The sequence below is a fragment of the Semicossyphus pulcher genome, unplaced genomic scaffold, assembly GCF_022749685.1.
Source record: "Semicossyphus pulcher isolate SPU_LCO1_2020_fin unplaced genomic scaffold, fSemPul1.0.p SCAF_17, whole genome shotgun sequence".
Classification (NCBI taxonomy): Eukaryota; Metazoa; Chordata; class Actinopteri; order Labriformes; family Labridae; genus Semicossyphus; species Semicossyphus pulcher.
The window spans coordinates 16,399,208-16,418,232 of record NW_027211681.1 but is presented as its reverse complement, the minus strand read 5'-3'; the positions used below and the strand labels follow the sequence as shown (position 1 = coordinate 16,418,232).

At 39.4% G+C, this 19,025-nt stretch overlaps 3 protein-coding genes across 5 annotated transcripts; 2 read left to right on the top strand and 1 right to left on the bottom strand.

The window, feature by feature from the left end:
- Positions 1 to 1,411: 1,411 nt before the first annotated feature.
- Positions 1,412 to 9,022, bottom strand: anp32b (acidic (leucine-rich) nuclear phosphoprotein 32 family, member B). Of its 2 annotated transcripts, none has more exons than XM_069665449.1 (7): positions 8,814 to 9,022; positions 6,010 to 6,159; positions 5,789 to 5,911; positions 4,680 to 4,872; positions 4,362 to 4,483; positions 4,189 to 4,255; positions 1,412 to 1,595 (listed from the first exon to the last, which is right to left on the bottom strand). In XM_069665449.1, exons 1-7 carry the CDS (start codon positions 8,865 to 8,867, stop codon positions 1,513 to 1,515), a joined length of 792 nt encoding a protein of 263 aa, XP_069521550.1. In that variant the 5' UTR covers positions 8,868 to 9,022; the 3' UTR covers positions 1,412 to 1,512. The 2 variants fall into 2 exon arrangements, with proteins under 2 accessions (XP_069521550.1, XP_069521551.1); XM_069665450.1 differs by having other exon boundaries at positions 1,412 to 1,592.
- A 3,163-nt stretch (positions 9,023 to 12,185) lies between these two features.
- hemgn (hemogen) lies at positions 12,186 to 14,351 on the top strand. Of its 2 annotated transcripts, none has more exons than XM_069666587.1 (4): positions 12,186 to 12,318; positions 12,711 to 12,789; positions 13,190 to 13,833; positions 13,919 to 14,351. In XM_069666587.1, the coding sequence occupies exons 1-4, from the start codon at positions 12,264 to 12,266 to the stop codon at positions 14,029 to 14,031; spliced, it is 891 nt and encodes a 296-aa protein (XP_069522688.1). In that variant the 5' UTR covers positions 12,186 to 12,263; the 3' UTR covers positions 14,032 to 14,351. The 2 variants fall into 2 exon arrangements, with proteins under 2 accessions (XP_069522688.1, XP_069522687.1); XM_069666586.1 differs by having other exon boundaries at positions 12,711 to 12,801.
- A 1,077-nt stretch (positions 14,352 to 15,428) lies between these two features.
- Positions 15,429 to 18,614, top strand: trmo (tRNA methyltransferase O). Its single transcript, XM_069666428.1, has 6 exons — positions 15,429 to 15,592; positions 15,840 to 16,009; positions 16,756 to 16,930; positions 17,144 to 17,301; positions 17,525 to 18,079; positions 18,250 to 18,614. The coding sequence occupies exons 1-6, from the start codon at positions 15,504 to 15,506 to the stop codon at positions 18,483 to 18,485; spliced, it is 1,383 nt and encodes a 460-aa protein (XP_069522529.1). The 5' UTR covers positions 15,429 to 15,503; the 3' UTR covers positions 18,486 to 18,614.
- Positions 18,615 to 19,025: the final 411 nt, after the last annotated feature.

The following is a 19,025-nucleotide window of genomic DNA, read 5'->3' as shown; positions in this document are numbered from 1 at the left end:
ACTTAAAAAAAATGTTTATTGCTGCTCAAAAACACAGAAATGCAGCTGAGCTCCGTTTGTAGGGCTTAATTTGAAAAAATAAAGATGTTTCAGACCAGTGAACTCCATCTCAGGGTTACATTCCTGTTTCTGTTGAGTGAAAAACAAGTGCATTTGACGAATGACACTCACAGAATGTACATTATACTTTAGGCTACATTAACCTCACATAGAAAACGCTTTAAGATAGTTTTCATAGTCTGTTTTAAATCAATACTCACATTCCCATAAGTGCATTCAAGGCTGTTGGTCCTTGTTAACTACTGATTCCTAATAGGAGGGTCAGACCTCTCAAGAATTCACAATGGGTTATTAAATAGCCAAAAAGATGGCAAACATAAAAAAGCATACTATACAACATACAAAAAATAATTATCCTTATATGAAACTTGGCTGTCTTGAGTTTGTATTTGGAGAGTTTCCACTTCCTATGATTGTCTTCGTCAAAAATGGGTTGCTTTGTAGTACTAACAGAGGGGATTCCTATTTAGACCAACTTTGAAGGACACATGCTTTGTTAGTTTACTCAGACTGCCGAGGCCTAAGCAATATAAGCTGCAGGTGAGCTTCAGAGAGTAGATTTCACAGAATGAAAAACTTACATTGTTCTCACATGACTCACATGACTCATGGCAAGTAAGAGAAGTAGTAGTTATTACAGTGACTTTATACTATTTCCAAATACAAATTTAAATGTGAATATCAAGGTGGACTCTTAAAATAGAATAGCCTTTTCTGTGGACTACATACTGAACCCAGCAGTAAGAAGAGCATGGTGAGAGAATAGCAGCGACCATGTGGCCATCATTTCATCCCTTTAAGTTAATTTTGGGACACCAGAAAAGCAAGGCAGGACGAGAGGAAAAGCACAAAATGTTAACATTTTATTTACAAAGTTGTTTTTTGTCATACAGAAAGTAAAAATGTAGCTACAACCTTGATTTGTGCAACAGGCAGCCACACTAAAAATCATGGCTTGCTGGTTGCACAGCTGCTATAGCAATAATTTTATTGGGAAAAAAATAAGGAACAGAAACAAAAAAATAAAAGTCAAAAAAGAGAAATAATAAACGCAACAACAAAAAATAATTAATCCAACAAAATATTAAAAGCACAGACCCAAAACTAGATACCAGTCCCAAAGTCCTCACACGGGAATACATAAAGAGGGATCGACAGTGAAATTGTGGAATGCTGAGTGCTGGGCTGCCTGAGAACCTCGGGGGGCCGTGGGGTGGGTGAGGTGGAGGGTGTTTGGTGGCTCTCAGTTCCATGGGGGGAGAAAAAAGGGGGAGGGTAGGGGCAGCTCCACTGGGCCCACCCATCCGGTACAGTCTTGCCCCATAAAAAGAGCTCAGAGCTGGGGGGGGTAGACGTGGATTACAAAGGCGGTGCGAGTTGTAGGAGGGCGGACGTTCGGGTTTGTGGGGGAGGAAGGGGTAACTCGGTAGGCTCTCGTTTTCAGTTTTGCTCTTAATCGTCGTCTTCATCGTCGTCGTCGTCGTCCTCATCCTCTGGGTCTCGCTTTCTCTTCTCGCCTTTGCCAGTTTCTGCTTCTGGGGGCAATAAGAAAATCCGTGTCATGTGGTGTCAAGAGTGCCATGGCCATGAAACTTCAATCACAGCAAATCAACCAGACTCAGTCTAGTCCTTTAGTCACACATATTCACATATATATATCAGTTTGTGTTTAACATATATTACAAATCCCCCGGCTTCTTTACATAGCATTTACTATTATAAACAACTCTTTCAGCATTATCAGAGGCAGCCTCTAGAGGGATCTCCTGGAGTGTAGTCTTTAAGAATGGTCACTATCATGTTCTGCTGTCTCTTAGTGTTATAATCCTACACGATTAGTCAAAATAATCAGTCTCAGAAACGTACATTCAGTATGTACATTTTTTAGGATTTAAGTGGAGGAGCTGTGTAATGAATGGTCTGTTATGGGTTATCTATATTTTAGTCGCTTGATTAGATCCTGTGGACTTTTTAGAAGGTCTCATATTATCCCATTATGCTTTTATCAGTCATTATCAACTTAAAAATGGCCCCCATATACACCGATCAGCCACAAAATTATCACCACCTGCTACTGTAGCTCTTCTGTTGGATCTCACGGATCGTGGACGACCTGACGGGCAGGCCACAGTTTGTGAAGCTACAGAGCTGTGTGCCTACCCCTCAGGGAACTGTTGTCTCTCCCTTCCTCTTCACCACAAACACATCGGGGCCCGTATTCATAAAGCTTCCAAGTACAAAGAGTTGCTCCTAGTGAAGAAATTCTAAGAAAATTCTTATTCTAAGAAAAATTCTAAGAAAATTCTTAGAATTGTGACGTTTTCTAAGAATTTCCCCTTAAAGTTAAGACTAGATCCTGGTAGAGCTAAAAGTTATTCAGAAAGCATCTCAGCCCTTAAGAGAGCTCCTTAGGTGAGAAACTGTTAGGAGGACTTTCAAGAGGCTTAAGAGTTTCTTAAGCAGAGAAGAAAATGGCGGAAAGACGGAGAGATAGGAGAAAAGTTCTCAAAACACTGAATAACAGTGAGCTAATTAGCCTTAATAGCCTACAGAGTGGATCGTGCAGGGATCATGTTTGTGGTAGATCTCATTAGAGATGCGACGCAACAACGCGATGTTGCCAGAAGTGAAAGTGATCACAACATTAAAATATTTGGCAGCTGGAAAAATGCAAAGTGCAGCAGTGATGACTTGGGTCTGTCGCAACCGTCAGTCAGCAGAGTGATCACAATTAAAGGGAATAGGCATGGGTATAGCAGGCTTGGGTATGGGACGCACATCCGTATTATTGCACGGGCATATTTTAATTCTGCATCTAAGTTAACTTAGCAGATACAAGTAAGAGGTGAACCATCTCACCTGTGCTTGCAGATTCCCGTTTGGGTGCTGCAGTCTCCCCTCTCACGTTAGACTTTAACACAGAGCCTACCACTGCTTTTCGCACTAGTGTGCACAACCAGAGGGAAAGATGCATTTATCTGCTGCGCTACATTTTCCCATGCCTGCCTCTTGGTTTGAGCTGTAAAACCGGGGCTGAATGTATGTCCTAATATGTTTGTTTGTTTATCAACTACTTGAGATAAAAGTAAACCCTTCCTCCATCCCCGCTGTTCCACAGAAAGATGCACGAGGTCTTTCCTACCTACCTCAATCAGGCTCTAACACACCTGTATGCCACTGATCGGGACTAAATATCTTTGCACTATTCGCCTGAATACTTGAACCTGTCCACATATATTTACATATACTTGGCTGTGTTATGTGTGATATTATCTATATTATATTATTATATATATCCTATCCTCTTGTATTATATCTTACTATATCTATAAATATAAATCTTCTTCTTCTTATTATTACTTTATATATGTTTCTCGTGCCTTATCTTTCTCATGTAGTATTGTACATACAGTCCTACATCCATATTGGTCTCTTGTTATATGCTCTTGTATTAGTTAATATTTTTCATTTTAATGTTGAATGTTAAAAGCTGCTATAACAGTCTTATTTCCCCTCAAGGATAAATAAAGTACTCTATTGAACCGGCGGGCCAGCCTTCGCTCACCATGTGCATCGATGAGCCTTGGCTGCCTATGACCCTATCGCCCGTTTTCCGGTTTTACTTCCTTGGACCGCTTGTGGTAGGTACTGATCACTGCAGACCGGGAACACCCCACAAGAGCTGCAGCTTTGGAAATGCTCTGACCCAGTCGTCTAGTCATCACAATTTGGCCCCTGTCAAAGTCGCTCACATCTTTACGCTTGCCCATTTTTCCTGCTTAGAGGACAAAATGTTCACTTGCTGCCTGACATATCCCATCCAGTGACAGGGGCCATTGTAACTAGATAATGTTATTCACTTCACCTGTCAGTGGTCATAATGTTATGGCTCATCGGTGTATGTACATGTACCCAACATTATACGCCAATGTTTCCTGTACTTCATTCTTTGAGTTAAAATGTGTCCGACCTACTTAGACATACAAAAAACATGAATAAACTCTTGACCTTGTGGAGAGTTTGGGGTTTTGATATCGTTATGGTTTACTGTAATGAAGTACGTTTTTAGGTGCTTTGTGTTTGAATGCATCTGATGTGAAGGGGCAAGTTGGAGGAAAAAGTACATACCATCATCCTCTTCATCGTCATCATCATCGTCTTCATCCACTTCGCCATCCTGACCGAAATCTTCCTCCTTGGATAACAAATGAGTACAAGGTATTAAAAAAGAGACAAAGTGCCCGGCCTCCTTGCAAGAAAAAAAAGTCAGCAGCAATGTGTTAACATTTTTTTTTGGTTACCTCATCTTCTCCACTGACTTCATCATCATCCTCTTCTCCTTCTACCTCCTCTTCGTCTTCCTCATCCTCCTCTTCGTCAAAGTCCTCCTCCTCGCCATCCTCATCTTCCTCCTCCTCTCCATCTGCAATATAAAAGCAACAACAATCAGTCAAACAAAATCAAGCAGTTACCCCGACTGTTAGAAACAAATTAAACTGTGTTGCCATGAAAAGTATTATTCTCTACTCATGTAGCAGTATCTTATTTTATACTCTATTTGGAAGCAGAGATGTGGACAAAAAGGTTATCATCACAGCAGAAGGACCAGAACTTCCTACCTTCATCTTCATCATCGTCTACGCCGTCTCCGTCAACCTCTCCGTCAGAGTCAGAGGCTTCCCTGTCCTCCATGTCGTAACCATCCAGGTAGGTGAGCTGGGGCAACAGCTTGAACACGCTCTCTCTGTAGTCGTTCAGGTTCGTCACTTCACAGTTGAACAGGTCCAAACTCTTCAGATTATCCAGCTTTTTCTGTTGAGAAAATGCAGTCACGTACTGTGATGAGAAACTGCTGCTTGTCCTGTCTTGAGGTAATAAATGCCAATGTCTGTGTAACGTACATGAGGTTAGGTAATACAACATAAAAAAAAGAGTACGGTCTAGACCTGTTCTTTTTGTAAAGTATCTTGAGATAACTTTGGTTATGATTTGGCGCAACACAAATAAAATTTGACTAACTGATTGATAATACGCAATGTGAAAAAAAAAAAATCTGTGGATGAACCCTTTATTGCATTAGGTCACTCCAAGCTAAACTGCTTTGTGCCAATGTTGCATTTATAATATTTTTCCATCAGTTTGATTAATATCTTTGAAATATTAGGTACTTCATTCTTTAAATTAGACAAAAAAAAAAAAAGACATCTGGTTAGTTCATCTTTAAAAGGTTCAGTTTCTTTACTGGATTCTAAGAAATGTCTACTGGATCACAAAGAACATAGAAATTTCTTGCAGCCTGAACTAGGGGATCCTGTATATATTTTGCTTAAGAACCTCCCAAACATTTTTGTTCTTTTCGTTTAATTCTGTTAAGTACATAATGCCATAAAACAACAACAGCTTGAATAATTAGAACCAGATATAACAAAAGCAGCACTGAAATTAGACATAAATGTGTTATTTGTATGTTACAGGTTAAAACAGTATTAGTGACATCAAATTAACTGTTACCACATAGATATTGGTGCAGCTGTGTGCATTACAGTTGTAAGTATTCTTAATGTTTTGTTTATTTAAAATAAATGTAGGTCAACATGAGGTAAGACAACTAAAAGCCTAAAATCTGCACCAACCTAACTCTAAAAATACACATTATATAGTCATGCAAATACATATGTGTGTTGAGCTTTGATTGTAAATGGCCTCTAACAAATAGGAAAATACAAACCAATGGTTCCAATGTGCTGATGTCTTTCAATTTGTTGCCACTCAGGTTTAGATGTGTGAGGTTGGGTAGTTTCTCTGCTAAAACATCAAGGCCGCCACTGATTCTGTTGTCACTCAACTCCAGCTGAAAAAAAAAATAAATAGAAGGAAACAAGTTATTATATATCTGACACTTGTCACATAGTTTTTACACAGTGGTAGGAAGGTGAAACATATAAATACCTTTTTGAGTTTTCCTAGTTTAGGCAGGTTGGAGACTGAGATTAAGCCAACATTTATCAAACTGAGGAACTCCAGGTTGACAAACTCAGCTGTGAGGCCTTCGATTTTTCCTTCAAACGATCGACAATTGTCAAGGACAAGTTCTCGTACCTGAAATGAAGAAAAGTAGGCTGTATCACATAAGAAAATTTCATCTCTGCATCTTAATCTCTAAGAAGTGAAAATAATACCCTTACTTCATGCTTTTAACCTGTGCACTCTCTGGGCAACATTTCGCTCATTCCTGAAAAACCTTTTCAATTTAAAAAATGATATTTCTTCATATTTAGCATTTTATTATTAGTTTTATATTGTGTGTTGCATTTGTATTTATTCTCTGTATTCGCTCCCAAACCTTAATACTTTTCTCTGTTTGTTGTATGTACCATCAGACATCCAAAATGCTGGTAATTCAATAAACCTGAAGCCTATCTTAAGTATTATCTATAATATCTATACAGACATTAGATAATTAAAGTCTATTCTAAAAACAGATACAATTTATAATGTTACTGATGCCAAAAATGTGCCAGCTGTCTTTTGTGAAAAATGTAAAAAATGTATTTGTTATTTTTGACAACAAAAACATAAAGAAAACAAGCAGGAAAATAAATAACCGTAACGTGTTTAATAGGCGATGTTGCTGTTTAGTAAAATATAACTCGACTTTGTGTTAAGCCATTAACATTTAGTAACGTTATTTTCGGTGAAATATTAGAAAAACAAGTCTGAAGGCGGAGTTAGTTTGAGTCGGTTTAAGCTAACACTGGTTGCGCAATTCAGTGTTGAGACACAAACGTTGCAAAAAAAGTTGTTGTCAAACGTCAAAGATCCCGATTTCTCAAGTAAAACACCGGAATGGATACTGTGTCTTCATCTACAAACACTTTAAGCCATTGTGTGCTTAATTTGTCGGGGAACGACAGTTAATAAATTGATTTCTTTGAAACGAGGAAGAGTACAGCAGTAGCTTCCCATGGCCTGCTGATGCAGTCACTAATGACAAATGCAATGATTTTTGTGAGCTAGCTTGCTACAGGCTAGCCATTGCCCCTTTTAAACGCTGCCGTGCGGTAGAGGAGCAGCTCGAGAGGTCTGTCTGCCCGCCATTAGCCAACCCAACAGCAACGGAAAGGATTGCGAATACACCCTTAGAAAAGACGTTCTTTTTCCGTTAAACCAGCTTTCATTTGGGGAAGTGGAATATTCTTGTCGTCGAGCGAACGACCGTTAATGCCAGTTTGTTACAGGGTACAACGCCGTTTTCAGGTCGAAGTGGCGAAGGAAATATGTTGAGAACGGAAATTTAGTAAAAACAAAGATGGAGACGGTTCCTTTCTCTCAAAGCTTCAAAGACGACAGAATGACAACATGGCGATTCCTGAGATACAGTATGCAGTTCTCTAAACACATCGACGGCAAGAAGTGCTGTTTCGAACGAGTAATTAGCGTTAATTAAGCATTATCTTTGTAATTTTTCGATGTTAAATTAGTTTTATGTCGTGCATGGGTCGAGAGGAAACGCCGACCGTCGAGTTTTTGGCTGCCCACGCATCAGGCGCGGTGCACCGGATCTCTGTGTCATTCAAGCAGGCTGGCTCGGTTCATGAAGCCGTTGGCCGACAAAATCTACCCGTTTAGTTGCAAACAACATCAAGTTTAGATTTAATAGCGGTTACTGGCAGGAACAATCGATGTGTTTGGTGTTTTTAGTTCATAAATTGGTACATTTTGTTGTCTTTGGCCAGTGTAGCGAAGGGGGTAATATGGCGGGAACAAAAATACCAAGTTAGGAGGCTGCTGTCTGAATCATTGCGACTGGGACTCACCAGACTTCATTAAATAAGTATGCAATGTTTAGATGAAGAGTACATGCAATGATATGTAAGGGTAACGTAGCTGCTTTACATGTGTGCGAGTTATTTTGGGGAATTAACTGCTGCCTTTAAAACTTGTGAATCGCAACAGCTTAAACACGGCTTTAAAGAAATTACGATTACAGGGGTAGTTGTTTTTTGTTATAGTTTTAGTATACATCAACTGGCTTGGGTAGAGCAACATTGTCTTCACGTTAAATGGTCAAGGTATGGATGACTCGTGAATCAAGTGACTGTTTTTTGTTGTCGCTGCTGAATCTGGCCATTTGATATTAATGTACTCTACAGAAATTTCAAGACATAACTCGTGATTGGCGATGACCCGTTAACATGTTATAAAAACTCGTTATTATGCACAAACGTTTTGGAAGTTTTAAAGAGCATTTGTATTAAAAAGCGCCCCATTTTAGCAGTTATGCTAGCAGCAAACATGGCTTCCAAGGTCTGTATTAAATATACCTCTCTGTGAATGCCAAACGCGGCGCAGGAAGCACATTTTCTTTCATATCAGCGTGAAAAGAAGTTTACTAATTGTGCTACAAAGGTGGGCTCGAGCTGTATGGTGTGTGCACCACTGACCGAGGAGGCTGCGAAACGGTTAAAGCACTGCAATAATGCCAGCAAGCTGAGGACTCGCCGTTTCAAAGTAACGATTGAATATAGCTTTTCTCGTCTCGTTGCCCCTATACGCCCAGTCCATAACAGTATAAAGGATTAAGCTTGTTGTGCGAGTGTTTTCCGCCCTATTATAAACGAGAAACACAATCTAAAGCCCATGTGGTCACCATTACGCTAGCCACACAGGTCACTCGCAAAGCAAAAAAGTAGCAAGCTGGCTAGCAAGGCTAGCAAGAAAACTAAGGGTTGGTTTTAAAAAGCACGACTCACATCAGACGGTGTCCTGTTTCTTAGCTCCAAGTGGATCCTCTTTTTCATGTCCATCTTGCCCTATGAAAGTTAAACTTTTCTCGCTTGGGTTTTGCTGGGATCTTCAGTCCAAAGGCAGAGATGCCCTAATGGAGGGAGAATATAGGACTGTATAATGAACTGAGCCAAACGCTAAGTTAGTCGGAGAGAGGAGAAACCATGGAGGGAAACGGGACTGAAACAAAATATATGCTCAACAGCGCCATCTGTGTCCAGAAACGCCCATCGCCTCTATGAAGGCATTGCAGTCACAAAACATGACGCTGCCCCGAAACAGTGCTGTGGTGCAATTTATTTCTGCAAGGAAAGTACTGTACCATGTTTAGTGGAGACAAGAGCCTTTTGTCTGAAAAGCCAGTTTTATTTAATGGAGGAATGCAGAATACATGTGTACAGTTTACCGACAAAACAGCATTAGTATACCAAGTAGACATCTATAAAGTAGGTCATACTGTGAGCTTTGCTTATCAGTAAGACTTGATTAAGTTTCATAGTTTGAAAACATGCCCACCTTTGATTTAATTGTAGTTTTATTGTTATTGTATCATATCCAATGTATAAGTAAGGGAAATATATATCATCAAAAAGAAACACTGTTTTGAGGATTCCTCAAACCTGTTGCCCACCAAAGCAAGAATTCCTCCTTTGTTTGGCCAATGCATGATTTTAACTGTATCCCATTCAGTGCTGAATGTATAAGTCTTGTGGCAATTTTGATCAATAAACTGGATTATGGATAAATTGTGTTGTGTTTTTGCTTCATAAATGTCGTTTTTTAAAACTCATTTTGGGGCACATTGCAAGAAAAGGAGGGGTGGGTTTATTTGGTTTGCAGTAAAGAGAGCATTGTATATGGTGCAGGGCACCCCCTCTAACCCCACCCCCACTTTACTTCCTGAGACACCAGAGCCCACAAGTAGAAGTCTGCTGAATGTGATTTGTTGATTTTACATCTTGAAATCTGAATCAGCAACTTTATTCTTGATTTTTATGAGATTATGGATTGGTTTTAAGGGATACTTTGTAGTTTTGTAAAGATAAAACACAAATTAAGACTAAATGACTAATGCTGCATATTAACTACTCAAACACATTATCCATGTAGTCTTTTTTTGTCTTTGGTATTTTGCAGTGTGCACAAAGAGTAGCCTATATGCATCCCAACAGTTTTAAAATCAGTGATTGGTAGTTAAAAGTGTACACCAGAAGATGGCACTGTAATATCTACTTTGAATTCCTCAAACCCGAGTTTCATTGTCAACAGTAAGGGTGTTTGTGTGTGTGTGTGTGTGTGTGTGTGTGTGAGAGAGAGAGAGAGAGAGAGAGAGAGAGTGGCAGACTCTTCTCCTTTCGTTAGTACAGAACAATAATTGTAATTTGGAAAGATTTGCATACGTAGCAGCAGCCCATTGTTGGGTCTGTTTGACTTTTTAACCCTCTGAAGATCTTCAAGGTTTGGTGACTATTTGCGCGTCAGTTTTATTAGAATTTAAGTGTAGCAGAAAAAGGAGGGTATAAACCTTGCCGTTGTATGGCGTTACAAAATGAGGTTTTCCCCACAGACCAAACAGGTTAAATAGGCCTATATGTCCCACAGCTACTTGTTTTAAAAGAATTACATGAACCAAACGGATTGACATGCAGTTCTTCTACTATGACTTTAGAGTGTGTGCATGAATCACTCCTTCAAAACTGTCATGAGAGAATTTAACCAAAAAGAGCCCCTTCACGTTTCCCCTACAGTGCTGGAGGCAATTGGCGGTTGAGTGTTATTTACTCTTCTGGATGGTGTCTTTTCTCTGAGTGGCTCAAACACACACATCAGGGCACAATGTGCTGCGAGGAGATTGAGAACACACCCCAACTGGGCAGCTCTCCATGTGTGAGATAAGATGGGTATGCCCCCTTCTCCGGTCAAAGAAGGATTTCTAGTTTTACGTGAAGGGTTGTTTAACATAGGGCTCTGACCCAAGAACTTCACAACACATTGCTTAAAAGAAAAGATAGAATAAGTATGAATAAATACAGTGTTTTAAGCATGTTAATCATAGTATAGTATAGATAGTATTTATGGCTTTACATATTAATATATTTTACCTTATAGTACATCTTATATTTCGTACTTAATGATACTATATTAGGGTATTATGTCTATATGTTATACTACTTTATTTCATTTGAATCATATTGCTTTATAAATACAAAGTGGTGCACAATCTGCTGGCGCTTTTGCCTTTTAACTTTGTCTGCAGTTCCTCAGGTATAGTTTCTTTTTTAACCTTCATAATTCATTCTGTTTAAATATATTCCTCTTTTTATGTCTTTTGTTACTTTTTGTATTTATCTGCACCTGTCTGTGAAGGTTCTCAGTCACCCAGTTCATGGTAATTCTAAGCTTAATCCAAAAGGCAACTCTATTTATCTGCACTTATTTCTTATCTTGTACTTCTGCAACAACCAAATTTCTCCTCTGGGAATTGGTATATGCTTATCCTACCTTGTGTTTATTGATAATTATATTCTTTTTATTTATTCAGAAATGCTTATTTATATTACATCCAGTGCTTTGTTTTAAGTGTTAAAGCTGCTGTGAATTTTGGTTTGTGTTGATTTTAGCGCCCCCTGTGGACAAAGACGTACCTCTTATCTTTATGCTGATTTTGTCCTGTACATACCACCATAAAAGGGGTGATTTAAAAAAAAAGAAAAATTCACCCTGCTTTCTACAGTCATATGTATCACTCACAGATGTAAACAAAGGCAGCATGCAGTTTACCGCTTCGTCTGACACCTGCCTCCCGCCAGCGGTTTCAGACATTAAAAATAACTATATAGAAATAATCTTGTTGTCGATGGTCTGGTTTGCTTTTGTTAGTCATATAGAGTAATAACAATTCATTTCAGTCTGCTGCTCCTTTAGAGAGAGCTTTAAATTGTATTTCACCATCCAACAATATTTGGTGATTAAGACATTGACATTATGCTTTACTATCAGCTTCAGGCCTGCGCATAAACATGCATGCAAAAAATACATAAGTCCTTTCTACTTACTTTACAGTCTGTTTAATTAACACATTTCACACCAATGATTGCTGCTTAACTTAAGTCTAAGAAGCCTCTTCTATATGTATTTCCTCCTTTACCACACATCACACACTGCCCACACACTAACTTGCTCCAGTCTCTCTCTCTCTCTCTCTCTCTCTCTCTCTCGCTGTGCGCTGTGCCAACTCCTCCAGCTTTACAAATATGATAAGACCATAGCTCCAAGAACTCTTCCAGCACTACGGTAATGGTTAACCAGATAATTCATTTAGGGGTGGGAATAGAAAACAGTCAGAAGCTATTCTGTGTTCTTTTCTGTGCCTTCCCGCCGTCAGTGACTTGAATTTATTCAAAGCAGGACTCAGAATGGAGGAGACTTCTCAACAAGAGTCGGAATATAAAAATCCCGACGAGGACCAAGGTTAACTTTTACATTTTTTTCTCTCTTTTTTTTAAGTTGAGTGATTCAGCATTTCCATGCTAGAAAGTTCAGTGAGCCAGTTATTCATTTGCATACTGTGTGGAGTTTTAACATTAAACTTTGACAGAAATATCCTCATCATCTTAGCTGCATTACTACAAAAACAGATAAGCTTAGTCAATCTGTGTAACTGTACTTTCAATGTTATAGTAGAAATGTTGCGGTCAAGGACTTGCACTGCTCAGCAGGAAGAAAGAAAAGTCTGTAAACAACATCATTTATACGCCATCAGACATGATTGCCAGTCATGTGTACAGCACACAGCTCTGTATATCTTTGATTTCATACTGCTCTTGTTGGAACGGTTTCTCTGCATGGGACTCTGTTTACAGGAGGGATCGGTCGACGGTTGCGGGATAGAGATCTTCTGAAGAAGAGGAAGGCTGAAGCAGAAGCCAAGGAGACTAACCAGTGGGTTTTTGGGTAAATTTATACAAAAGCACAGTCAATGTTAGTGCTGTGACCTACATTTACAGATGTTCAGTTGGAGCTAAAGGTTTAGCAGTTAAGACAAATTCAAGTAAACCAGTGAAATAGTGTGTATTGAAATAGAGTAAGTAAGGGTTTATTAACAAAGCATGCCTCATATAAAAGACTGTACTTTACATTGTGAAAACATTATCAGCTGCTTATCACTCATCTGTTTTATATTGAATGTGGAGCAAGAGGAAACCAAAGGTTGCATGCTCTGGTGTTTCTATTGACGCCCCAGATCCAGGTCAAGGACTTTGTACTATTAGCTTTGCCAGAGTATCACAAAGAGTTCTATCAATGTCCACTGTTGTTGATTACAGTAGTTGTGTTCTGTCAGGGTGGAGAGCCAAAGGAAGAGACCAAGAGCTGAGAACAAGAGCGGTGCGAAGAGGAGAGGGAGGCCCAGGAAAGCAGAGACCACTGAGGAGATATCTGTCATTCAGGAAGAGGCTGTAGCACCTCAGGAAGCTCTCTCAGCAGTGCCTGAACCTGCCGAGGTCATTGCAGATCAAACATCAGGCTCTCTGGAATCACAACCAGCCTCTGTCCTCGCTGCTCCTGCTCCTTTGCCATTGTTTGGATCCATCCAAAGCCCCATCTTTGCTCCATCTCTGACCTCTCCAGCTCCAATTAATCCGACTCCAGCCCTCGTTTCACCCTCAGTTCCTGCTCCCTCTCCCGCCAAAGTTCTAGATACGGCGCCAATCCCTGTCCAAGATTTGGCTCCAGCTCCAGCTCAAGCTTCAGCTTCGGCTCTGGATGCTGTTCCAGTCCCAGTACCAGACCCAGACCCAGACCCAACCCCAACCCAAGACCCTGTTCTTGCTGCAGCTCCTGCTCCTCCCGCACCTCCTCCCCGGGTGGAGACCCTCTATGTAGGAACACAAGGCAAGGAGGCCCCTAACCAGGTCCTGATTGAGGACCTGGGCCCAGATGAGGAGGAAGACATCTCTCAATCTCAAGAAAAAGGAGATGATGAAGGTAATAAAGAGGAAACTTAGACTGCAACAGTTTTCATCTGTCTTCAAATGTGTCAAAATATTGACTGTCTGTCTCTCTTTTTTAGACCTGAATGGGACACCGTCGTTCATCACACCTGAGCAAAACAAAATGTTCTCAGTTCGAACCGTGTCCTCGCAGCCTCCTCCACAAGAGTACCTCCCTGGAAATTCGTTTTAATTGTGCCTCTGTTCAGAAAACCAGGCTACATCCTTCTCTGTCACACTTTGTATCTGTGTGTAGTTTTGGTTAGCCTGCAGCCTGTTGGTTAAAGAGAACAAACATGTTGGTCTTATGCATCGCCTAATTGACAAATCTATGAATTCAGACCGAACCTACACGTGTGCTTATTTATTCTGGTTTGTGCTTCACTGTGAAGCTCATGAAATGTATTTTTTATTTTGCATTCAGTAATAAGCAAATTTTGCCTCCTCACATTTAAATATAAATAATATAATTCACTGGAATGGATGTCTTTGTAATTGTGGATTTATTTGATTGAATTTTGTAAAAGTTGTTTTTCACCTAATAAAATACACCGCTTATAATCACCTGCTATCTATCTGTGGCACTTTTAAGTGTAAATGGTAAATGATCCATGATTAAATACAACGAATTACAGTAATTCATGGAAATTCTATCCTTTATAAGGCTTTATAAGGGATATATATGCAGGAATAACTAACTATATTCTTAGAATAAAGCAATTTTTTTTTGCTGGCCAGTAAAATTAAGAAGTGTATATACATCGTATCCATGGTAAATATTATGGTGGAACAAGTATTTAATTCCTTCCACAGCACCACACAGTTAAAATGCTCCATTATAACAACTAAAAGTCCTTCTTTCCAGATTGGTATTATCAGCAAAAACATTTAAGGTATCAAAATAAAGGTGCTCATTATGCAGCAGAATGGCCAATAACAAAGTAACATTATTATATATTATTTTATTTGATTATCATAACTGATGCATTAACAGGTAGGCAGCATATTTATGTTGTTGCTGCTGAGGTGACAGATAACAATATATTGTAATATCTAAAAAGATATTATATTTAAAATTTGAATTTGTGGAGTAACAAGTTATTGTCAGATAAATGGATTCCCCCCCTGAAATGTAGTAGAGTAAAAGTGCAAAAAGAAGTACTTGATACAATATTTTTCTACCACTGACTGTACAGTATAATGTTGTGTACTCTTTTGTGCAACCCACTCGTTCTGTGTTGAGAAATAAAGCTTTGTTTAAAAAAAACGGTAAAAGATCAGCGTGACTTTGCTCCGGCCTGCCCTCTGCTGATCTAAAACAAGCATTACTAGTGCATATTCATCAATGTCTTCTGCAGCCTACCTGCGTCATTTTTTAGCTGCAAGTTTTGCTTTTAAAAATCATGAACGTCACATAGTCAATATTTAGAACTGACATATCCTTAAAAGTCTTCACTGCCAACATAAGTCTCCGCTGCTCAAGTGGGTTTAATGTTGTCACGTGACACAGGAAGTCCTGAATGTACTTCCGCATAGGTAGACTCCCACATGTTTCATCAGGACCTTTTACTCTCGTTTTGCGGCAGTTTGTTGCTGTTCATCAGAGAGTTATAAGCTACTTTATTAAGAGGTGTCTAGCCTCTCTGTCATCTTTATATCGCTAAGATGAGTCCTCTGTGTGATAATTGCGGTGACCACGTTAATAAACTTAATCAGCAGGTTTCTGTGATGAGGAAAGAAATCAAAAACCTAAGGTATGTTGACAACATCGCAGCTAGCAAGAAAGCGTGGTTATGGACAGTTAAACCATGTCACTCTCCATTAGATACAATGGATTTTGTGCCTGTCATCTCCATGTAATATCATATACAATACTTCTTTTTCTTTGTTGCATTGCATCAGTCGTTTGTATTCTTGTAGATTTCCCTTTCATAACTTTTAATCAGGATATCTACTGACATGGTATTTACTTTACTACATGTGTGTGCCCTTCTTTAACAGGCAGATGTTGGACAGTGCAATAAGAGCTCATCGCAAACACCTGACATCCATTCAGTCTGCTGTGTCAAAGATTGAACTCTGTGAACCCGATAAAGTCCAGACAACAACAACATCATCACCACCACAACCACCATCTTCATCAGAATCACCACAGGCTGCATTAGAGCAAGGTATTTACTATTAGTACTATTGTACAGTAACCAGAACATACTCAAAGAAATACATCTACAGAATATCCCACCATATTTTCTTTATGGTGTTGTTGAAGTTTATATTGCTGTATAAAAGCTTTATTGTTACTAAAGGAACATTATGTGCCAAAAATGCTCAGTATAAATATGCTTTTACAGGCAGGAGACCAACATTGAAAATGTTTCTTCAGTATAACTCTGTATATAATCAGAAAAAGAACTTTTAAGTGCAGAAACATGTATACTAATTTTATAGATAATATATAATTCGATTATTATTACTCATTTTTCTAGCGAGCCAAAATAACCCATAGTGCGAAATGACTTATTCTCAGTGCTTGTTGGTGGAAAGGAAAGCAGCAAATCTTCACAAGGAAGTGCAAAGCTAGAACTATGAAATGATTTGCCTTTTTGTATGAGAACGTACTGATCCACTTCAAATTATCCAATCATTTTATTTGTCAACCAACAGATAAATCTGGTGTTGGTGTGCTCAGTTGTTTCTCTAGATCTTTTGAGAATTTTAAATTTGTAAATAACAGTTTATTCGATAAGCTCTTCATGTTTTGCTATTTAAAAATCTTAACTTGTAAAGTTAGTTATATATAGTATAGCTGTCAAATAATTCTAGTTTTCCTCTAAAATGTAGCAGAGTAGTAGTTGAAAGTGGCATTAAAAAATATTATAATTTTAGTAGTAGTAATTATAACTGTGTAACTTTCCAGGAAACATCCAGACAGTCCCCATTGGTTACATTAGTTCCTGCTTCTCTGTGAAGAACGGGACCCCCAGACAGCCCACCATTTGTGGCCCCTCAAGGGCAGAGCTGCGAATCGAGCAGAGTGTCTTCAATAACCCTGAGCACGCTCTGGTGGGCCTGGAGCAATACTCCCATGTCTGGTATGTCACACACAGTGTATGTACTGTACGTTTGCTCCTAATTTCACAGCTTAGTCCATGGTTTGGGGTTACTGTTACTCACACAACAAAAAGTGTCTGTAATTATCAACACACTGAGTAGCTGTGTCTTCAGTATGTTAAATGAGGATTTTTTTTATGTATTCACTGTTTATTTCACACCATCTGTGTGTTTGCTCTGTTTGGTCTTCACAGGATCATCTTCCTCTTTCACAAAAATGGGCACCTGAGTTACAAAGCTAAAGTGAAGCCTCCCCGACTCAACGGCGAGAGAGTCGGAGTGTACTCGACACGCAGTCCACACCGACCAAATGCCTTGGGCCTAACTCTGGCTAAACTTGACAAAATTGTAGGTGAGTGTATATAACAAACTTTTTAATTTATTACTAATTGTGAGTACTGGGTATGGATGAAAGGATCATTTAAACTTTAAATGTTAGTCTAAACACATTAATACATTGTTGTTTTTATCCACAATCAGTAAAATGTTCAGCTGTCAAATATAACCTCAGCCACAGAAACAAGTCATTGTCTCTCCCTGATTTCAACAAATACATTCCCTGTTTACTTTTCTAGGTGATACAATACATCTGTCAGACATTGACATGATTGATGGCACCCCTGTCCTGGACATCAAACCTTACATCCCTGAGTACGACTCCCCTCACACCAGGAGGGACTCAGAGCCTTATGATTTAAAGACAGACCAACCACAGAAAACTGCTGTTTCACTTAATGAGACAACAGAGATTTTAAACTGCCATGAAGACTCAACAGAAACAGATGCTCTCAGAAGAGAGAAGTCTGAGGCCGATATTCCACTCGCAGATTCCTCTAGAGTCTCTGTTCAGTGTTCCTTCCCGAAAGACCTCCACAGTGTCCTGGAGGAGGTGAAAACCTTTGTGACACAAGGTGAACTTTGCCAGCTGAGTTGTGAAAGCAAAGATTGTGTTTCAGTCTCTCCAAAAACCAAACCAACAGAGTTGACTGTGGACCGCCCCTGCTATGGAGAAGAGACCTACAGCACCATCGCTGGCTGGATCAGAGAGCCTCCTGTTGGCAGCCTGAAGGTTCGCTTTACCACGCTTGCTGAGAGGGAGCTAGCAGAATTCCTTCCTGCCCACTTTTCAGGTAAGCCAAACTTACAGTGAGAGTTTAACAACAAGAAAAAGAAGTGAGTGAGTGCTGTTGTGTTTTTCTCCACAAGAGGGCGCTGTTGTCAAAGCAATGAATATGAAAGCAGTCAGTCAAAACATAACAGAGAGCTTCCACTGGGAAAACTAACATTATATGTCACACAGGAGCCTCTGAGAGTGACAGACCCAAGTTTAAGTTCCTGCGCAGTACAGAGGAGGCTGCTGTCGCCATCAGAGGGGTTCTGTCAGCAGACCCTCGCTCAGTCTACAGGAGGACACGCTGCAGAGACAGGCTCTTCTTTTTCACCCTGGACACTGCTGATATCACCTGCTGGTTTGGACGAGGCTTTGCTGAGGTACTGCAGGTCCGACCTGTTGAGCAACACGCCGCCTCGAAATGAGACACTGTTTAGGTAAAAGCTTCAAAGCTTGAAAGACTCCGTTTTTGTGTGCACAGAGAACAAAAGAGAGCTTTCTTTATTGATAAATGTGTATTTCTTTAACATATGGAAAACTGTATGAGTTGAGTAAATAAAATGTATCTTAAACACTAATGCTTTGTCATTTTTATCACATACAGGAAACTTGTTAAGGTGCAGAAAGGGTAGATTATAAAAATGTTTTCTCCATCTGTTTGTAATGTCTATCTCCTCATCCAGAAAAATGATCTGACAATGAGTGATTTTATATTTGTTGGAAATTATCCTCTTTACTGTCACATCTTGCCCCATCCATCTTGATTTGAAAAGTTGTTTACACATTGATTTTTGGTTATCACTTTTCTTTACTGGTGTTATCAGGTAGCAGGTTTTAAGGGGTGGCAAACAGACAAAGAAAAACATTTATAGTTTAGCTATTTTAACATCTTAAAAAACTGTTGAGAAAAAGCTATTTAAGTTCATTTCTAAACAATGTATTGACATGACTCCTTCAGCTGAATT